At 39.2% G+C, this 18,106-nt stretch overlaps 1 protein-coding gene across 1 annotated transcript in view; it reads left to right on the forward strand.

Moving 5' to 3' along the window:
* Positions 1-18,106, forward strand: part of MCCC1 (methylcrotonyl-CoA carboxylase subunit 1) — a 71,197-nt gene that overhangs the window by 47,809 nt on the left and 5,282 nt on the right. Inside the window, exons 10-15 of the mRNA XM_082625839.1 lie at positions 550-677; positions 3,715-3,898; positions 6,135-6,244; positions 7,687-7,903; positions 10,185-10,271; positions 14,978-15,027. Of these exons, the coding sequence (XP_082481965.1) occupies positions 550-677; positions 3,715-3,898; positions 6,135-6,244; positions 7,687-7,903; positions 10,185-10,271; positions 14,978-15,027 (776 nt within the window). The remainder of the gene's footprint in view (positions 1-549; positions 678-3,714; positions 3,899-6,134; positions 6,245-7,686; positions 7,904-10,184; positions 10,272-14,977; positions 15,028-18,106) is intronic.

Here is an 18,106-nt window from a genome sequence, read left to right on the forward strand (position 1 = left end):
ATTTTACTGTCTGAAATGATACCTTAATAAAGTTGGGGGAAGTGTAGTACTTAATAGAATGTCAGTAGATAAGACATTAACATAGTGTTTAGTTACTAAGTAATCTCCCAGTGGGTCACTAGCAAAAGGACTTTTAAAGACACTTCCAAAGCGCACAGTCAGGAGAAAAAAATGTTGTGTTTTCCTCCACAGAGTTAGAGTGAGATGGGATGTCACAGTGAGGTTTCCAGGGATCTTGGTACACAGAAGCAGTAACACATGGTCCAACCATGTTCTAACTGCTACAACAGCTGAGACTGATTTATAACTTGGGCTTACCATTTGCTTGAAACCCCACATATACTTTTCTATTGTTAAATTTCATGTGGCTTCGTATTTTTGATTGAGAATCATTTGCTGCTGCAAAATATGAGATGTTTTCTTCATGAAATGCAAAATGTTTACCGTTGAATGAAGGCAGCTGTAAAACTTGATATGATCTATCAAGAAAGATTTTGATTCCTACTGATTATATACTGTTGAAGTGTGACCACTGTATTTTTTATTTAGGAACCGTGGAGTTTATTATGGACTCAAAGCACAATTTCTACTTCATGGAGATGAATACAAGGCTGCAAGTGGAACATCCTGTTACTGAGATGATCACAGGAACTGACTTGGTGGAATGGCAGCTTAGGGTGGGAGTATTTTTTCTGTTAAAAATCAGTGTCGAGAATACATTCCCTTCTTAAAACCTCTTAAAAGGAGGCATCGCTTTGGACAAGGGTTCAATTCTTAGTGGCTGTCATGAGGATAGGAAAATGGGAGGTTAAAGGTGGCATTACATTTGATGCACTTTATGGACTCAGATCCCTAACCTGTCACTTACCATCTTTCCCCCTTAGACATGGGGCAGCCATCAGACCACACTGTCTCAACACAAAGCCTTGTGCTCTGAGACCACATCACTCAGGTCCAGGCCATCATGAGATTTTAGAGGCAGGACAGATGCTAGCCAAGGTGAAATAAGCTAAGGAAAAGATGGGAATGAAGAGCCAAGGGAAGGGTCTAGATTAACAGGGGTCCACGTGCAAGTGCTGACAGACTGTTGATGGCCCATGAAGGGATAAATGTAGCCATTCAGAGTAAATGTTTAGGAAATTTTAAAGCACTTTAACATTTCTGTGACACACCTACTGAATTTTACTGAAGTCTTAAGTCTACAGCTGTTCTTCACTGGCCTGAATCTGAGTCCTACAAGCTTATTCCTTCAAATATTAATGATAATAACTTAGTCTGTTTTGTTCTCTTTATTGAAAACGGTAGATTTTTACAACCTGTTGTTTAATATAAAAAATGTTTTTAAGTAGTATGAATATTCTTGATCTCTGTAGGATTCTTGGTTCTTTATATATCCTGAAACGAAATTATTTTTTTCACGTTGTGATGCTAAAGTCTTGATTATTTTGATAATTTTGTCTTTGCAGAACTTCTGTGGACAATAATATAACATTCCTTTTGCTGGTTCCTTGGGGATGATTGGTGGTTTTAATTGAGCCATAAGATTCTTCTGGGCCTTCTGGGCATTGGGAGCTAATGAAAACCAGGCACATCAGGCTAGTAAGTGTTAGTAAGTGTCAGGAAAATTGTAGCGGGTTTAGAAACTTTTGGAAAGAGTGCTTATGTTTCCAGAATTCAAGGAAAAGAATATTTTTTTCTGAAGCGGTAACCACAAGAGTCCAGAATTTTGAAATCATGAAGGATAAAGGGTTTCCAAGGATTAAAGAGGAGAAAGCTTTTGGGCATTAGAGGGACCAGCAGACATTTATTTCTGCAAGTCAAGAAACTGTAAGAGCTTTAGAAAGAGAAATAGGCTTTTATCATCTGGGGAAGGTTTCTAGAACTTAGGGATGCCATTGGACCTTGTTTACAGTGTTCAAGGTACTTTGGAGTCTGGCTTCCAAACAGGGGTAAAACAAGGGGTCTCTCCATGTGGTGAGGCAAGAGTTCAAGCTCCAGGACCTGTCTCTGGAGTCACCAGCTTCCTAGAGCAAGGGTGCAATGATGTGAGCACCCAGGCTGCAGGTTCAGATGGTTAGTGGTTTCAGGAGAGGCTGGTGAAATATCCAAGGTCCAGGGCTTCCAAAGAGTCAATGTCTAAGCCCCAGAGAACTCAGATGGTACAAATTTCTAAGTACCCAGAGGCATGGTTGGGTCAGTCTCCTCTGGGCCCAGATAGAAGCCAACTTCCGAGGAAAACAGATAGGCAAAGATAGCCAGGTTGAAATTGCGCTATATAGTCAGCAATAAGATCACATCTTAGAATATGGACATATGGTCATTCTTTTCCTTTTTTATACTAAAACAAATAGAATTTTTTTTTGGAAATAGAATTCTTTATTAGAACATTAAAGAGTGTTTTATTATAAAGGATAAGAATGAAATGATAATAGCTAACACTTACATAGTGCTTACTTTATGCCAGGCATTTTTCTCTGGAGCATTAAGAGGTTACAGAAACTTACCCAGAATATGAGTATGCCCAGAACAGAATAAGTATAGAGACAGAATTTGAACCCAGGCAATACGGCTACAGAGTCTTTGGTTCCAAACACCATGGCATAAAGCCATTCAATTTAGTCCATTTTCCTTTCATTTTCACTGTTGTGGTTCCTGATTTTTCTTATATACAGATTTAAAGAGATGAAACCTTTGCTTATTTTACACTTACCTGTCTAGTTCAGTGTGCTGCTAAGTTAGAGTTTTTCCCTGTATCTTTTGCCATCTCAGTTTGTCATTTTCTCATCTTGGAGGAAAGCTTAAGGGGAGAGAGAAGAGAGTGACAGTGTGCCCTCCAATAGCCTTTTCCAAGTTATATTAGTTAAAGAGAGAGATTTGTTGTATTAGTATATAAGAGCCAAAATAATAGGGCTTCCCTTGGTGGTGCAGTGGTTGAGAGTCCACCTGCCGATGCAGGGGACACGGGTTCGTGCCCCAGTCCGGGAAGATCCCAAATGCTGCGGAGCGGCTGGGCCCGTGAGCCATGGCCGCTGAGCCTGCGTGTCCGGAGCCTGTGCTCCGCAACGGGAGAGGCTGCAGCAGTGAGAGGCCCGCGTACCGCAAAAAAAAAAAAAATCAACAAAATAATAATAATTACAGTAGTGATAAACAGTGCTGATCATCCTGTTTATAATCTGGTATCTTGCAATAAACATAACAAAATTTTAAAAACATCATGTTCCCCTGTTTGTTTTGCTTGATCACTTGGTGATGAAGATGACAAAGATGACTAATGCCACGCTTTAGGCATAGCTGTGAAAATAGTCCTAAACACCAACTAATAATTTACTATAAAAAAGCTTGACTTGGTAACTGAGTGCTAATGTTTTAAATGAAAACAGAATATCTTGCCAGTAAGAAATTTCAGTGTTCATTATATTGAAAAAGCACTGATATTTATATTTGTGATTTAGTCACTGGTTTGCCTGTTTTCTCTGTTTAAAAATTCTAGATACCCATTGTAATTAGTACAGTATTTTCAAGCTGCATCTGTTTTTTAATCTACTTTTGCTTTTGCCCAATACTCGAGTGGGTGGATAAAATAAGAGTCTTTATTTGGCTTCATTATAAAGTCCTGATGTACATCTTACGTAGAAAAGGATAAGACCATCGACTAAGTCTCATAGCTGCTAGAAGGTGGATATTCATAAGAAGCACATACTCTTCTTTTACCAGATTGCAGCAGGAGAGAAGATTCCTTTGAGCCAGGAAGAGATAACTCTGCGGGGCCATGCCTTTGAAGCTAGAATATATGCAGAAGATCCTAACAATAACTTCATGCCAGGGGCTGGACCGTTAGTGCATCTCTCCACCCCTCGAGCAGACCTTGCCACTAGGATTGAAACTGGAGTACGGCAAGGTAAAGTGAAATAAAGCAAAAAGTCTCAGTGTTTAAAAATTGTTAGTGCATTATTGGTTTTGTATGAGGTCTTTTCCCTATGTCTTGTGGATATATCTAGTGTGCTTTAAAATAAAGGATTTAATTGATTTCTCTGTAATCTTTACTTTTCCTTCTGGAATAGTCATTTTTAAAGAATAACTAGTATTTTCAAGCAGTACTACTCTCTTTTTTGAAATGCAGCAGCACTTGGTCAAGCCTAAGCAACAAATATTTTGTAGGTACTGTTTTATATTTTTTACTTTGCCTAGTTCCAAATATAATTTGAGGTGACTGATAACTGCTATGTCCAAGGCACTCTGCCTTCGAGGTACTGAAAGTCAAGCTGAAAAATTAATAAATAAATTTAGTGCAAGCTAAACAGTAATAAATAAAAGAAAGAAAAGTTTAAAAAATGACAGTGCAAGAACTATCATGATTCACGTATGATTAGTAACTATGGTCATGACAGTTATTTAGCACTTACTATGTACAGGCACTGTTCTAGGTGATTTTTCTACCTGGGCTCCTTTAACTATGAGAACTACCCTATGAATAGATGTTATTATCACTCCCATTTTCCAGATGAGGAAGCCAGGGCACAGAGAAGTGACTTGTCCAAGGTCACCCTTGGAGCCAAGATTCAGACCTAGGCATTCTGGCTCCAGGTTTTATGCTCTGAGCCACCACTGTCTACTGCCACCTTAACTTTAGTTGCCAGAGAAGTTATACAGATGGTGAGTGATAAAATACAGCAATTCTCAGGTATAACAGGTTATGTTAGGCTGGTATAATCAGGACATGTTTCTAAGAGGAAGTCTGGAGTGGATTTGAATAGGCAGATTTAACAGCATACAGAAAAGTAAAGAAAAGAGGATTTAACTAAAGATGTGTTTGAAGAACTGTGAGAAAATATGTGGCTGGAGAAAAGGGTTCAGGACAGTGAGTAGTTGGAGATATGGCTGGAGATACAGAATGAAAGCAAATTGTATAGGGTCTATAAAGCCAAAATGAATGAGGACTTCTTAATGATAAACTGGCAGCATTTTGAGAGTTCTGGCTAACCCACAGCAAGATTTGGTAGTCAGTAAATTTTTTCATATCAGCGGCACATCATAGAGAGAAGAGGGAACTTGCAATAGAAAAAAAAGGAATCTGTGAGGCAAGCAAAGCTTGCAATACACTTTAATAAAGGTGCTCAAAGGATAACAGAGATATAATTCTAAAACAGACTCCCAGATTCACATCCTGGCACTGAGGAGGATAATCTAGTCTATAAAGCTTCCCCCAACCCTCCTCTTTTGTGTTCCCTGAGTCCCTTGTGTATTCCTTGGGCATTGCCCTTTTATATTATCTGATGATGATCTTTTACTTGTTGTCTAGCTTCTCCATTAGACTATAAGAGTCTTAAGAGAGGGACTATGTCTTCTATGTTATATTTGCAGGACTTTGCTCAAGCCTAGGCCTAGAAGGTGTTCAATATGTGTTGGTAGGTGGGTGGGTGGATAGATGAGTGGATAAGGGAGTGTGCTCTAACCCCTTGATTCTACAGATGAAGACTGGGGTTCAGAGGGGTCCAGTGGCCTGTCAAAATCACAGAATGGTCCTAGAACAGTATTCTATGTAATACACCACATCCTTTTGTCTTGAACCATTCTAACCAGTAAGATGTGCATGGTTCACATTCTTGTTCTCTGAGACTCTGGTCACAGTAATGACAGCTGCTATTTGTTTATCAGCTCTGCCAGGTATGGCATTTGGCACTTGATTGTCAATCCTCCCAAGAAGCATATAGGATAGAGGAATTATTGTCCTTTTTTTTCTGATGAGGAAACTGAGGGGGTGGAGGGAAGGGAATGTCAAGGACAGAAGTGATTGTGATATGAGAGGGTGGAGGGAGTTTGTACTGACTTCCTAAAATGAGAAGGGAAAAGAAGGTTCAGACGAAGATAAGATGAGGAAAACCAGCCTGTGTGTCATTGAATGACTATTTGGGGCGTGATGCTCTTGGATGGCCACACCCTCCTTAACAACTTCTGTTTTTAAACCCCCATGAGCCTCAGTTCCTAATGAATAAAATGGTGGTAAGGATATCTGTGGTGCAGGAGTTTGTGAGGATTCAGTGTGAAATGTACATAAAGCCCCAGGAGAATGTCTTACTTATCATATTTTCTCTCTTTAAGTTTTAACTTTGGTTACTGTGGTTTTTCAATTTCAGGAGATGAAGTTTCAGTGCATTATGACCCCATGATTGCAAAGCTGGTTGTGTGGGCTGCAGATCGCCAGGCAGCCTTGACGAAACTGAGGTACAGCCTTCGACAGTACAGTGTGAGTGACCTGGGGCTGTGTCAGTGGCCCTGTTGTTCTCTGCATCTCTACAGCCAAGTGTGACTGTCACGATTGGTCAACTTTGTCCTTGTCAACTTATTTCCCCCAATTACCCATATGTCAGGAACAGAATAATTTCACATGGGAGAATTTCCCATAGGTCAGAATAGAGTTTGAGGACTTCTTAATTTCAGCTAGAAAAGAAAGATTGCAAGACTAAAACTATTAGCATCAGTGTTAACCTCAGTATGAAATTTCTATTCATCCTGTAGATGAGGCCACGACATGCGTGTGGCCTATAGTCTGGCGTTATTTTCTGTGAAGGAAGATAATTATGTTCAGTCTTATCCATTTGAAAGAGTTTGTTGCTTTTCTGTAGCCATTCATTTCCTTGGTGCAGTAAGTCCCATACCACATTGATTTAGCTTCATGGAAGGACTTCTTATTAACCCGTGATATTCAAATTATTATATATCGTGAATTTGATCAAACCTCCTTTTTCTGTGGCTCCACCCACACTGGCCTCTTTGCTACTCCTTAGACACACCCAGCATGGAGCCATGTGTTCCCGTTCTCCCTTCCAGAATATTCTTCCCCCACATGACTCCCTCCTCACCATCCTGAGCCCTGCTCACTGTGACCCTCAGAGTCCTTCCAGGCCACCCCACAGAACCCTTTGCTGTTCTCTCTTCCTTTAGCCAGCCTTCTTTTTCTTCATATCACCTGACATTATATTAGATATTTGTTTATAGATATTGCTGTCATCTGTCCCTTGAATGTAAGCTCTGTGGAGGCAAGGACTGTGTTTTGTTCCTCACTGTGTCCACAGTATCCAGGTCAGGGCCTGGCACCTAAAAGGCACTTAGTAAATGGCTATAAAATAAATGAATGAATGGATGAATGAGTGAATGAATGAATGAACCCAAGGCTCAGATAGCAGTTTTGCCCGGGATCCCATTTATTGGGTGGATTTGGGTTAATTTTATACCTTTTTAAATTTTTATATCATTGTGTCAAAGTTGGATTTTAGTGTTGGAAGGAAGCTCTTTTCAGGTCGTATAATCCTACCCATCCCCAGTGCAGCAATCTTACTCTGTTTGCGGTTTTCCTATTTCGTGGGTGTGTTCTGAGCAGCAATCTTGCAAGTAAATCTCATTTAAGTTCCTTAACGTTTACTTGCTTTTCTAACCTGAGTCAATTAAACGTCTCCACACTACCTACCCAACACCATTTCCTACATTGTCTTTATCATAGTAAATTACATAGTGTTGTGTGCAGATGTATAGTCATGGTGAAGTGGGTTTTTTCATTTTTTTTTTGTTTTTCCTGAGGGTTATTCATAGTAGAAAATACTTAGTAGAAAGAGCAGATGCCATAGAAATGTTTTTCTGAATATGTTGTTTTCCCCACTCACTGGGGACATCGGCTTTTTTTCCCCCTAGATTGTTGGGCTGAACACCAACATTGACTTCCTCCTCAAACTGTCTGGCCACCCAGAGTTTGAAGCTGGGAACGTGCACACTGATTTCATCCCTCAGCACCGCAAAGAACTGTTTCCCCATCGGAAGCCCACAGCCAAAGAATTTTTATGCCAGGCAGCTCTGGGGCTCATCCTCAAGGAGAAAGCTATGACTGATGTTTTCAAAATCCAGACACAAGGTATGGAATGCTTTTCTCTTTCTTCTGCTTATCAAGAAGGTATGGAATGCTTTTCTCTTTCTTCTGCTTATGGGATCTCAGTTCCCAACCAGGGATTGAACCCAGGCCACAGTAGTGAACGCCCAGAATCCTAACCACTAGGCCACCAGGGAACTCCCACCTTTCTTTCTTTATGCCACTCCTACCTCCCTTTTCTTCTGTCAGTGATTGACACCTTCCTCTGCTAAAGTGTTTTTTAGTGTGAAGTAGAGCTCCTCACATAACATGGATGCGTCCATCAACACTCTTTTTTTTTTTTTTTTTTTTTTGCTGTACGCGGGCCTCTCACTGCTGTGGCCTCTCCCGTTGCGGAGCACAGGCTCCGGACACACAGGCCCTGCGGCCATGGCTCGCGGGCCCAGCTGCTCCACGGCATGTGGGATCTTCCGGGATCGGGGCACGAACCCGTGTCCCCTGCATCGGCAGGCGGACTCCCAACCACTGCGCCACCAGGGAAGCCCCCATCAACACTCTTTAACCCATTAAGTATAACTTAACTCATCACCTAACAGCGTAATGTAAAGAAGGAATTATTTTCAAGCAAACACCAGTTCTCCCCGCATCCCATGCTGATATCCCTTCCAACCTTTTTTTTTTTTTTTTCATTTCCTTCCAACTTCTTTTTTTTTTTTTTTTTCCAACTTCTTTTATTCACCACTCCTTGTGGCCTACTTTGTTGTATCCTCCGTACCTGCAGCAACTTCCTTGGTCCTGGAGACTAAAGACAGAGCGCCAGAGATGCTCAGATTCCCTTGGGTTACCCATGATTTATTGTTGAGTTAGTTCCTCCTCTCTTTTTCTATTCTGTGATCAAATTTCTGACTAGCCAGACACCTAGGTACTTCATTGTATCATAGAATCTGGGCACGGGGGGGGACTATGACCGATTCATCCTGGCTGCCACACGCGTGCATCCCTGCTTCAGCATCCCTGCTGAGTTGTTGCCCAGCCTCCTAACACGTCAGGAAGCTGGAAATTCATAATGAAAATTCATTAGTTAATTACAGTTTCAGTCAGTTCTCCGTTAAGAAGTTCTTCCCTCTAAATTGGCAAAATCTGAGCTCTCCCAAATTTGCTCCATAATGTTTCCTCAGGCTATCTCTGATCTTTGGAGCAAACAGAAAAAAAATTTGAATCCATTTATCCCTTCATTATTATTAGGATTATTATATTATCATAGGATCCTGTTATTGGGATCTTTAATTTCTAGATTCACTTAAGAAAGTTACACTGAAAGCTTATAATATATAATAACTATATTTGGAGATTTGTGCTCTGTCCTCATTTGGTCCTTTTACATTAAATAAATGCAGCTAACTATACCCCCATCTGGTATTCCTAAGCCTGGACTTAGCATTTTTAGAATGGAGTGTCCTCTTACTCTCACTTTCCTTTTTAAAATTTATAACCAGCACAGTGAGGAGTTTCAGAATAAATTGCTTCAATTTAGCTACTCTGTAGCTCCTGGATATTGTCTAACAGAGAGTGAACACACAGATGTCTGGGGCGGACCAGTAACAGAGAAGAGTAAAAGAGGCCAGGTAAAAGAAAGATAGCGAGTGGTGAGGATTTGGGTGACCTGGAATGCATTTGTCCTTTCAGAAAGGTGACCACTGTGCAGTTTACATCACCAGAGAATGAGAGTTGAGGCTGCAAATATTCTGATTTTCAAGAGAAACTGGGATTTTTTTCATATAAAATTTCCTGAATCGTAAATGAAAGTGTCTAATTTAAATTTAAAGCAATGAGGGGGCTTCCCTGGTGGTCCAGTGGTTAAGAATCTGCCTTCCAATTCGGGGACGTGGGTTCGATCCCTGGTCAGGGGACTAAGATCCCACATGCCACAGGGCAACTAAGCCCACGCGCTGCAACTACTGAGCCCACGTTCCACAACTAGAGAGCCCGCATACTACAACTACAGAACCTAAGCACTCTGGAGCCCACGAGCCACAAATACTGAGCCCGTGCGCTCTGGAGCCCACATGCCACAGCTAGAGAAAAGCCCGCGTGCCACAACGAAGGATCCCACGTGCCACCACTAAGACCCAAGGCAGGCAAAAATAAATAAATAAATATTAAAAAAAGAAAAAAATAGCTTTAAAAATTTTTTTTAAATAAATTTGAAGCAATGAATAGAACAAAGAAAACACATTTGAGCTGCCAATATAGGACCTCTTATGTTTTCTTTTGTTAGTAAGCTTGATGTTCATTAATTTGTTGTTGAATTTTAAATTTTTTCTAGATCAATACTCTCCTTTTGTATCCAGCAGTGGAAGAAGACTGAATATCTGTTATACCAGAAGCATGACTCTTAGGGATGGTAAAAACAGTAAGTAATATTTTATTAAAAGAGGAATGTGCTTCATAGAAATATAGCATATTTACCTGAAAAAAAGGATTCAGTCTGGCCACTATCAATTACATTTTTTAAGATCCCTAGCCTAAACATTGGAAGGAAGCATGCTAAAATAATAGAATTGATTGGCTCTGGGTAGTAGAGTTAATGATTTTTTTTTTACACTTTTTCTATATTTGGTAAATACTTTTAAAATATGTCATAAAATGTACATAGCAGAATGACAAATGAAATATGACAAAACATTAGTGAGATTACTGTTGGATGGTGGGATTTGAAGCAGTCTTTTTTCCGCCTCTTCTTTGTACTTTCTTTGCTTTGAAGTTTTTCTTCAGTGAGCATGTATGACTTTTAAAGAAGAAAAACAATAACCAAAGCTACTCCAGGGAAGAAGGATTGCCCAGTGCTCAGGCAGCATTAATGAAGGGGAGTCACTGTTTTACCCACCTATTGGTGGTGAAACTTAGGCGTGGGAGGTGCAGTAAAACTTACTCAAGGCTAGTAAGTGGCAGAGCCAAGATTGATACCCAGTCTTTCTGACCTTGGCCCCTGTGCTATTTCCACCACTTTTCCAGTGGAAAATTGAGTTTTGATTGCAAACTAATTTGAATAGGCTCAGGAGGGGGCCTGATTTATGGTAACTTAAGTCAGGAAGGGCTGACACCTAAGCCAGAAGGTGATTTATAAACTTATGGCTGGAACAATGTACCAGAGGAACCAGAATCCTGTGATAGCAGGTGGCTGTATCCCTCTTGCTGCAGGACAGTTTGCCTGGCAAGCCAGATGTGCAGAGTCAGGGCTGGGAGGACTGGATGACCTTAAATGTGAGGTGTCGATGAACTGTGATAACTCCATTATCAGAATGTGCCTACCAGGTAGAACAGAATGCTCCTGCCAGTTCATCAAAGCACCCTCTGCCCCAGACAGAGTGGGATTTTCTGTACCTCAACTCTGTGGAGATATCCAGTCACTTACTAAAAGATTCCTTGTTCACAGAAGTTGATTGGGTTATAGCTCTTTAGCTAGTTTTTCATTCTGAACCTAGATGGTCATTGCCCTAAGTGCCTTGAGTACATGGAAAGTTTGCAAACATCCCTTATAAAGTAGCATTCTGCAAATGGTTAACCTATCTATTTTATACTGGTGTATTTATTCATTTCGTCCTAAAAAACAGCCTCCAAAATCTGGGAATATCTTACTCTAGACTCCTATATGCTGAACACAAGTATCAGCAGCAAAGTTTCAGTGACCTCTTCAATCTAAATTAAACAGAAAAATCACACGTGTGATTGTAATTCAGATGAGCCAGCTGTGTTATTTGGCATGGATCTTCACTAAGGCTCTGAGCAGTGTTTTGAATTATGCTGCATTTTTTGGGATTTTGTTTTTTTAATTTTTAAAGTAAATAAATATATAACTGAAAAGCCAATATGCATGCTGTTCACTACATCCTTTTGGTAGTATTTTTCAACAATAATCCAGGTCTGAATATAATAGCTTTCAGAATGTTATGGTGAGTCTCTAATATAATCAGTAGTGACCATGGTTGAATAAGAGAGTGCTCCAAACAGGAAGTCTAAGGGCCCAGAAGCATTTGTGAATCTAAAGTAGAACCAAATCCTAATGATCTCAGTAAGAACGACCCAACATTTTAAATATTCAGGGCTTGAAAAATAATCTTCCTTTGTTACTATGGCCATGTTTCACAGAACCCTGCCCTACCCTCAATAATAATGGCTAAGATTTATTGAGTGTTTGGTATATATCAGACACTTTGTTAAGCACGTTCCATGGATTATTTCACTTGCATTTTCAGAATATTATTAGTGTCAACTTTATAACTTGAGAACCAAGTCTTAGAGAGATTAATAGTTTTCTTGAAGTCGCACCAAAACTAATTGGTGGAGCAGAATTTGAACCCATGCTCCAGGGTACATGTGCTTACCTAACACTGCACCATGCTAAACTTATATACTTTATTAAGTATGTAAGAGGATATTAAACATATATTAAATTTATAAGAGGATGTTTAAGGTTCTTTTGTGGGGGTCAAGAGATACCTAGAGGAAGGAGGAACAAATTCAGTTACACTATAATATATAAAAGAATTTAGAGTTTTCCTGGCAATGTCTTTACTATGATTCTTTTTTTTAATTTTCAAAATTTTTATTTATTTTATTTTTTTATTTTTGGCTGCATTGGGTCTTTGTTGCTACACACAGGCTTTCTCTAGTTGCGGCGAGCAGGGGCTACTCTTCGTTGTGGTGCGTGGGCTTCTCATTGCGGTGACTTCTCTTGTTGCAGAGCATGGGCCCTAGGTGCGCGGGCTTCAGTAGTTGCAGCATGTGGACTCAGTATTTGCGGCACTTGGGCCCTAGAGCGCAGAGGCTTCGGTAGTTGTGGTGCGTGGACTCAGTAGTTGCAGCACGCAGACTTTACGGTGCGTGGGCTCAGTAATTGTGGCTCCTGGGCTCTAGAGCACAGGCTCAGTAGTTGTGGCGCACAGGCTTAGGTGCTCCTCAGCATGTGGGATCTTCCCGGACCAGCAATCAAACCCGTGTCCCCTGCATTGGCAGGCGGATTCTTAACCACTGAGCCACCAGGGAAGTCCTTTACTATGATTCATTTGGCATTCATGTCAGTTAAATACTTTTCATATCTTATAAATTGAAAGAAAACTGATCTGGCATAATTGGATTTATTTTCTTATAAGAAAGTTTAAAGATATTGGTAAGATATATGGGGAAAGTTTCATTCATTCATACATTCAGTACAAAGTTTTTGAAAAAACAGATATTCTGAGTAAAGTAAAGAAGAGAAAAAAAGGTGTAAGAAATTTACCATTTGGCAAAGGAGAAGTGTATATGTTGGCAAGACGGATGGTGTAGTGGTTAATAATGCAGGCCCTGGAGTCAGACTGTATGGGTTGAATTCCGCTCCCCTCTTGTCTGTGACCCTTGGGCAAGTCACACTCTCTAAGCATCTAGTGTCCTCAGCCGTAAATGGGGACGGTGATGGCAGTTACTTCCTTGGGTTTTTGAGTGTATTAAATGCGGCAACACCTATAAAGCATTTAGCTCATTAGCATTTAGCTCATTGAATGACCTACAGCAAGCAGTCAATAAACAGTAGCTATCATCATCATCATCATTATTATTAAATTATCCCCTTGCTACTATGAAAAGAACAAAATAGATATGTATGTCACATGTTAATTTTTAAAAGTTGGTTGCAGAACAATATTATAACAATATCCTATTTTTATAAAAGAAAAATATAAATTTGTGCATTTGAAAAAATCTAAAAGGATTCACACATTAAATGTTTAATAGTAATACATCTGGGCAGTAGAGGGGACTTTTTAGTTTATGAACTTCAGTATTTAACTTTTGTGAATATTTTTATTTTTGCAATTTTTAAAAAATATTTTATATTTTATTTATTATTTTTGGCTGCATTGGGTCTTCATTGCTGCACACGAGCTTTTCTCTACTTGTGGTGAGTGGGCTTCTCATTGCGGTGACTTCTCTTGTTGCGGAGCACGGGCTCCAGGCTTCCTCCAGGGGAAGAATTTGGCAGCTTTGTGGTGACTCTTGGAGGTGGAAAGCAAAGGAGAAGGAGAAGGCAAGAATGATAGGTTATAAACCTGGATGACAAGGAAAATGGTGTCAGTCATAGAGCTCACAGGTCAAGAGGGAAGGCAGGCGGAGTGAGGAGGTGATTTGTTGGCTCCACCATGTTTATTTTAAAGTGCCAATGGAGGATCCTGCTAGGAGTGACTAACTAGAGTTCTGGAGAAGGAAGGTCAAGGCTGGAAACAGATTTGAGCTGGCAGCATCAAGATGCTGGTTGATGTTGTCAGGAGTAGATGAAATGACTTTGGTCTGCATTCTCTACCCCACAAAATTTCCATCTCCTAGGATAGTCTTTAACCTATTCTGTATTCACATAATGATATAAATATATTGTATATTATATTTGTATAGTCTGCACTTTCACATTTATTTATTTATTTATTTATTTATTTATTTTGCGGTACACTGGCCTCTCACCGCTGTGGCCTCTCCTGTTGCGGAGCACAGGCTCCGGACGCGCACGCTCAGCAGCCATGGCTCAGGGGCCTAGCCGCTCCGCGGCATATGGGATCTTCCCGGACCGGGGCACGAACCCGTGTCCCCTGCATCGGCAGGCGGACTCCCAACCACTGAGCCACCAGGGAAGCCCTCACATTTATTTAATCATTTACATTCTCATACCCAGTTGATGGGTCAGAATGGATCAGAAAAGCAAGATTTTAAATGACTTGGTCAAGATCACAGAGGTGATCATGCCACAGATGGCAGATTTGGGTCTTAAGCCAGAACTTCTCTTTCCCAATTACTTACATTTTCTACTATGACACTACAGCCTTTCTTGTTGAGGGGAAAGTATCTGAAATATCCTATAAATTTAAAAGAGCTAAAACTCCAGTTTTAAAAAAGAAAAGTTTGAAATTCACCTTTATTGAAATCTGTCTGATTTTTAAAATTTTTAAATCTTTATTGTCAGGGAGTTAAAAGATGTTGATATCCCTAACAACTAGTTATCCTTAGGCTGAAAGTGAGGTTTTCAGAATCTCAGTTACTGAATAAATGAATGTATTCTAATTTTTCTTCCATTTCCCCCCTTTCTCCATAAAGATGTAGCCATAGCTGTAACATATAACCGTGATGGGTCACATAGCATGCAGGTAAGCCTTTTTGGTTTTGTTCTACAGCTCAGAGCTGAATCTGATCTCTGTCATACTAAGTAGAGTATTTTTTAACTCTCTACTTTCTCTAAAGCCATTGATTATTATGACTATAATTAGGAGAATGTCATGAGCTTTTATTTCAGACTAATTTGGAGAAATTACCCCCTATACAGTTTCTGATTATTTATTCAGTTTGGCTGTGGGGTTCCTTAAGAATAAACGATTGGTAAAAAAATATATAATAATAATGATAGTTTTGAATCAGACACATAACAAGCCCCTAAATTATGTGAATATATTTATATCTAAAGTACTAGTACTCAAATTTTTTGGTCTCAAGACCTCTGTACACTCTTAAAAGTTATTGAGACTCCCCTAAGAGCTTTTGTTTGTATTAGTTACATCTATTAATATTTACCATTTAGAAAATTACACTGAGAAAAAAATTATTATTCTTTTAATGTATGTTTTTAACATATATATAATATATAATTTACCATTTTAACCATTTTTAAGTGTACAGTTTAGTGGCATTAAATACATTTACATTGTTGTGCAACCATCACCACCATCCATCTGCAGAACTTTTCTCCTCTTCCAAAACTGAAACTCTGTACCCATTAAACAGTAAGAGCCCACTCCCACTTCTCCACCCACCCCTCCTCTAGCAGTCACCATTCTACTTTCTGTCTCTGTGGATTTAACTACTCTAGGTACCTCATATAAGTGGAATCATTCAGCATTCCTCCTTTTGTAATTGGCTTATTTCACTTAGCATGTCTTTGAGGTCCTTCTGTTGTTGTAGCATATGTCCAAATTCCCTTCCTTTTTAAGGCTGAATAATATTCCATTGTATGTATATACCACACTTTATTTATCGTATTTCAGTGGACACTTGGGTTGCTTCCACCTTTTGCCTATCGTGAATAATGCTGCTATGAACATCGGTATACAAATATCTCTTCGAGACCCTGATTTCAATTCTTTTAGGCGTATACCCAAAGAAGTAGAATTGCTGGGTCATATGCTAATTCTCTTTTTAATTTTGGGGGGGGACTACCATACTCTTTTCCATAGTGTCTGTACCATTTTACATTCCCACCAACAGTGCACAAAGGATCCAATTTCTCCACATCCTTCCTTGCCAACAGTTATATTCTGGTGGGTTTTTTTGTTTTGTTGTTGTTTTTCTTTTTATTAAAGAAACCATCCTCAGGTGTGGAAGTAGTATTTGACTGTGGTTTTGATTTGCATTTCCATAATGACTAATGATGTTAAGCATCTTTTCATATGCTGATTTGTTTTTTGTTGAGTTGCAGGATAAATGGAGAAAAGATTATTACAAGCACACATTCCATTAGACATCAGAGCAATAACATTATCACGTGTCCTGCAATCTCTAGAAAATTCCACTGTTTACTTGAGAGAATGAGGGTAAAAAAAGACAAATAACATTATGTTATTATGAAATTGTTTGACTTTGTGGAACTCCTAAAGGGGTTTGGGGGACCCCAAGGGATCCACAGGTCATACTTTCAGAATCTCTAGTCAAAATTTTTATGATAGACCTCAATTTTTAAAAGTCCATTATACTGGCAAAATGAAATGCTAAAAGGGTTAAAAAACAATATGAGAACTCAACCAAATTCCTATAGTAAGTACATATTCAGAGAATAGAATAAATCATTTTTAGTACGAGCTAAGAGATTTCAAATCCTGCAAAATGAATTTATCAATGATGCGCTTTAGATTACCCAACGCTTTGAGGCACATTGGTTTTCTTTCTCTGAGATTCAGACAAATGATGGGAAATCTACTTACTTTAGTATGTGAGAGTTGCAATTCATATTGGTACCTCTGGTTTAGGAACCTCTTCTTATCCCTTGGTAAATGGTAAATTAAATTGCAGATTTGTTCTAATCTGCTCATGGAACTACATTCACGAACTTAGAATGTGCTTCTGTAGATCTTTAAACAAAACTGTTCCCAATCTAACCTTTATGTCCTGAGAATTCCACAAACATTCAAATGGCTGTTTAAGTAGGTTACAAAACAGAGTAAAATGTCATATTTTTTAACTTAGGATAGATGAGAACCATGTGTAAATACTGCAGTGTGACCTATTTCACTTTAGTCTACATAATATTTTTGAAAAGAATAGCCACAGGACTCTGACACTAACATGGGAATTGAAATGAAAAATAAAGAAAGAAGATTTAAATGAATTTTCTGTGTGTAAGGGAAATCTTTTTCTTGAGTGTGTATAGGAGAAAACGTCCTTTTAAACAGAAAGGTTTCATGTCCTTTTGTCAGCTTCCTTGGAAGATTAAGTGTGAAATCTGTTCTTCGGTACTCTCTCTCTCAGAGTAAGAAAATTGTGGTCAATCTCCAGCTAATTTATCTTCTTAAATCATAACTGAAACCCATGAATTGGATCTACATGTTGGTGAAATCTATCTAATTATGGGGTTCTGGCTTTTTTCGTTACTAACTTTGGCACAGTAAAACTAAAATTGACTTTGGGTACTCAGAAATGAGTACTAACATGTAATATACTCAACTGAATTTTAATAATTTTGCTTACTTTGATCTGTATTTCTATTTCACTTTTTTTTTTTTTTTTGCGGTACACGGGCCTCTCACTGTTGTGGCCTCTCCCATTGCGGAGCACAGGCTCCGGACGTGCAGGCTCAGCGGCCATGGCTCACGGACCCAGCCGCTCCGCAGCATGTGGGATCCTCCCCGACCAGGGCACAAACCCATGTCCCCTGCATCGGCAGGTGGACTCTCAACCACTGCACCACCAGGGAAGCCCCTATTTCACTTTTTTATTGCTATTCTTAAATGAACCTTTATCTGTAGCAGTATCGTGCTATAGATATGTTCTATAACTTTTTTTTTCCTTTTAATTATCTTACTGCTGTTTCTTTCTAGAGTATTTTGTTTATGAATCTTAGGAGGAAATTTCCTACATGACTTTTAAAAAAAACATTTTACCTATTACCTTTTGAAACTTACTAGTAAAGAATTGATTTTGATTTTAATTCTGTTGGGTTGTTCATTTATTTTATTTTAA

Source organism: Mesoplodon mirus (genome assembly GCF_964341445.2).
Source record: "Mesoplodon mirus genome assembly, chromosome: 6".
NCBI lineage: Eukaryota > Metazoa > Chordata > Mammalia > Artiodactyla > Ziphiidae > Mesoplodon > Mesoplodon mirus.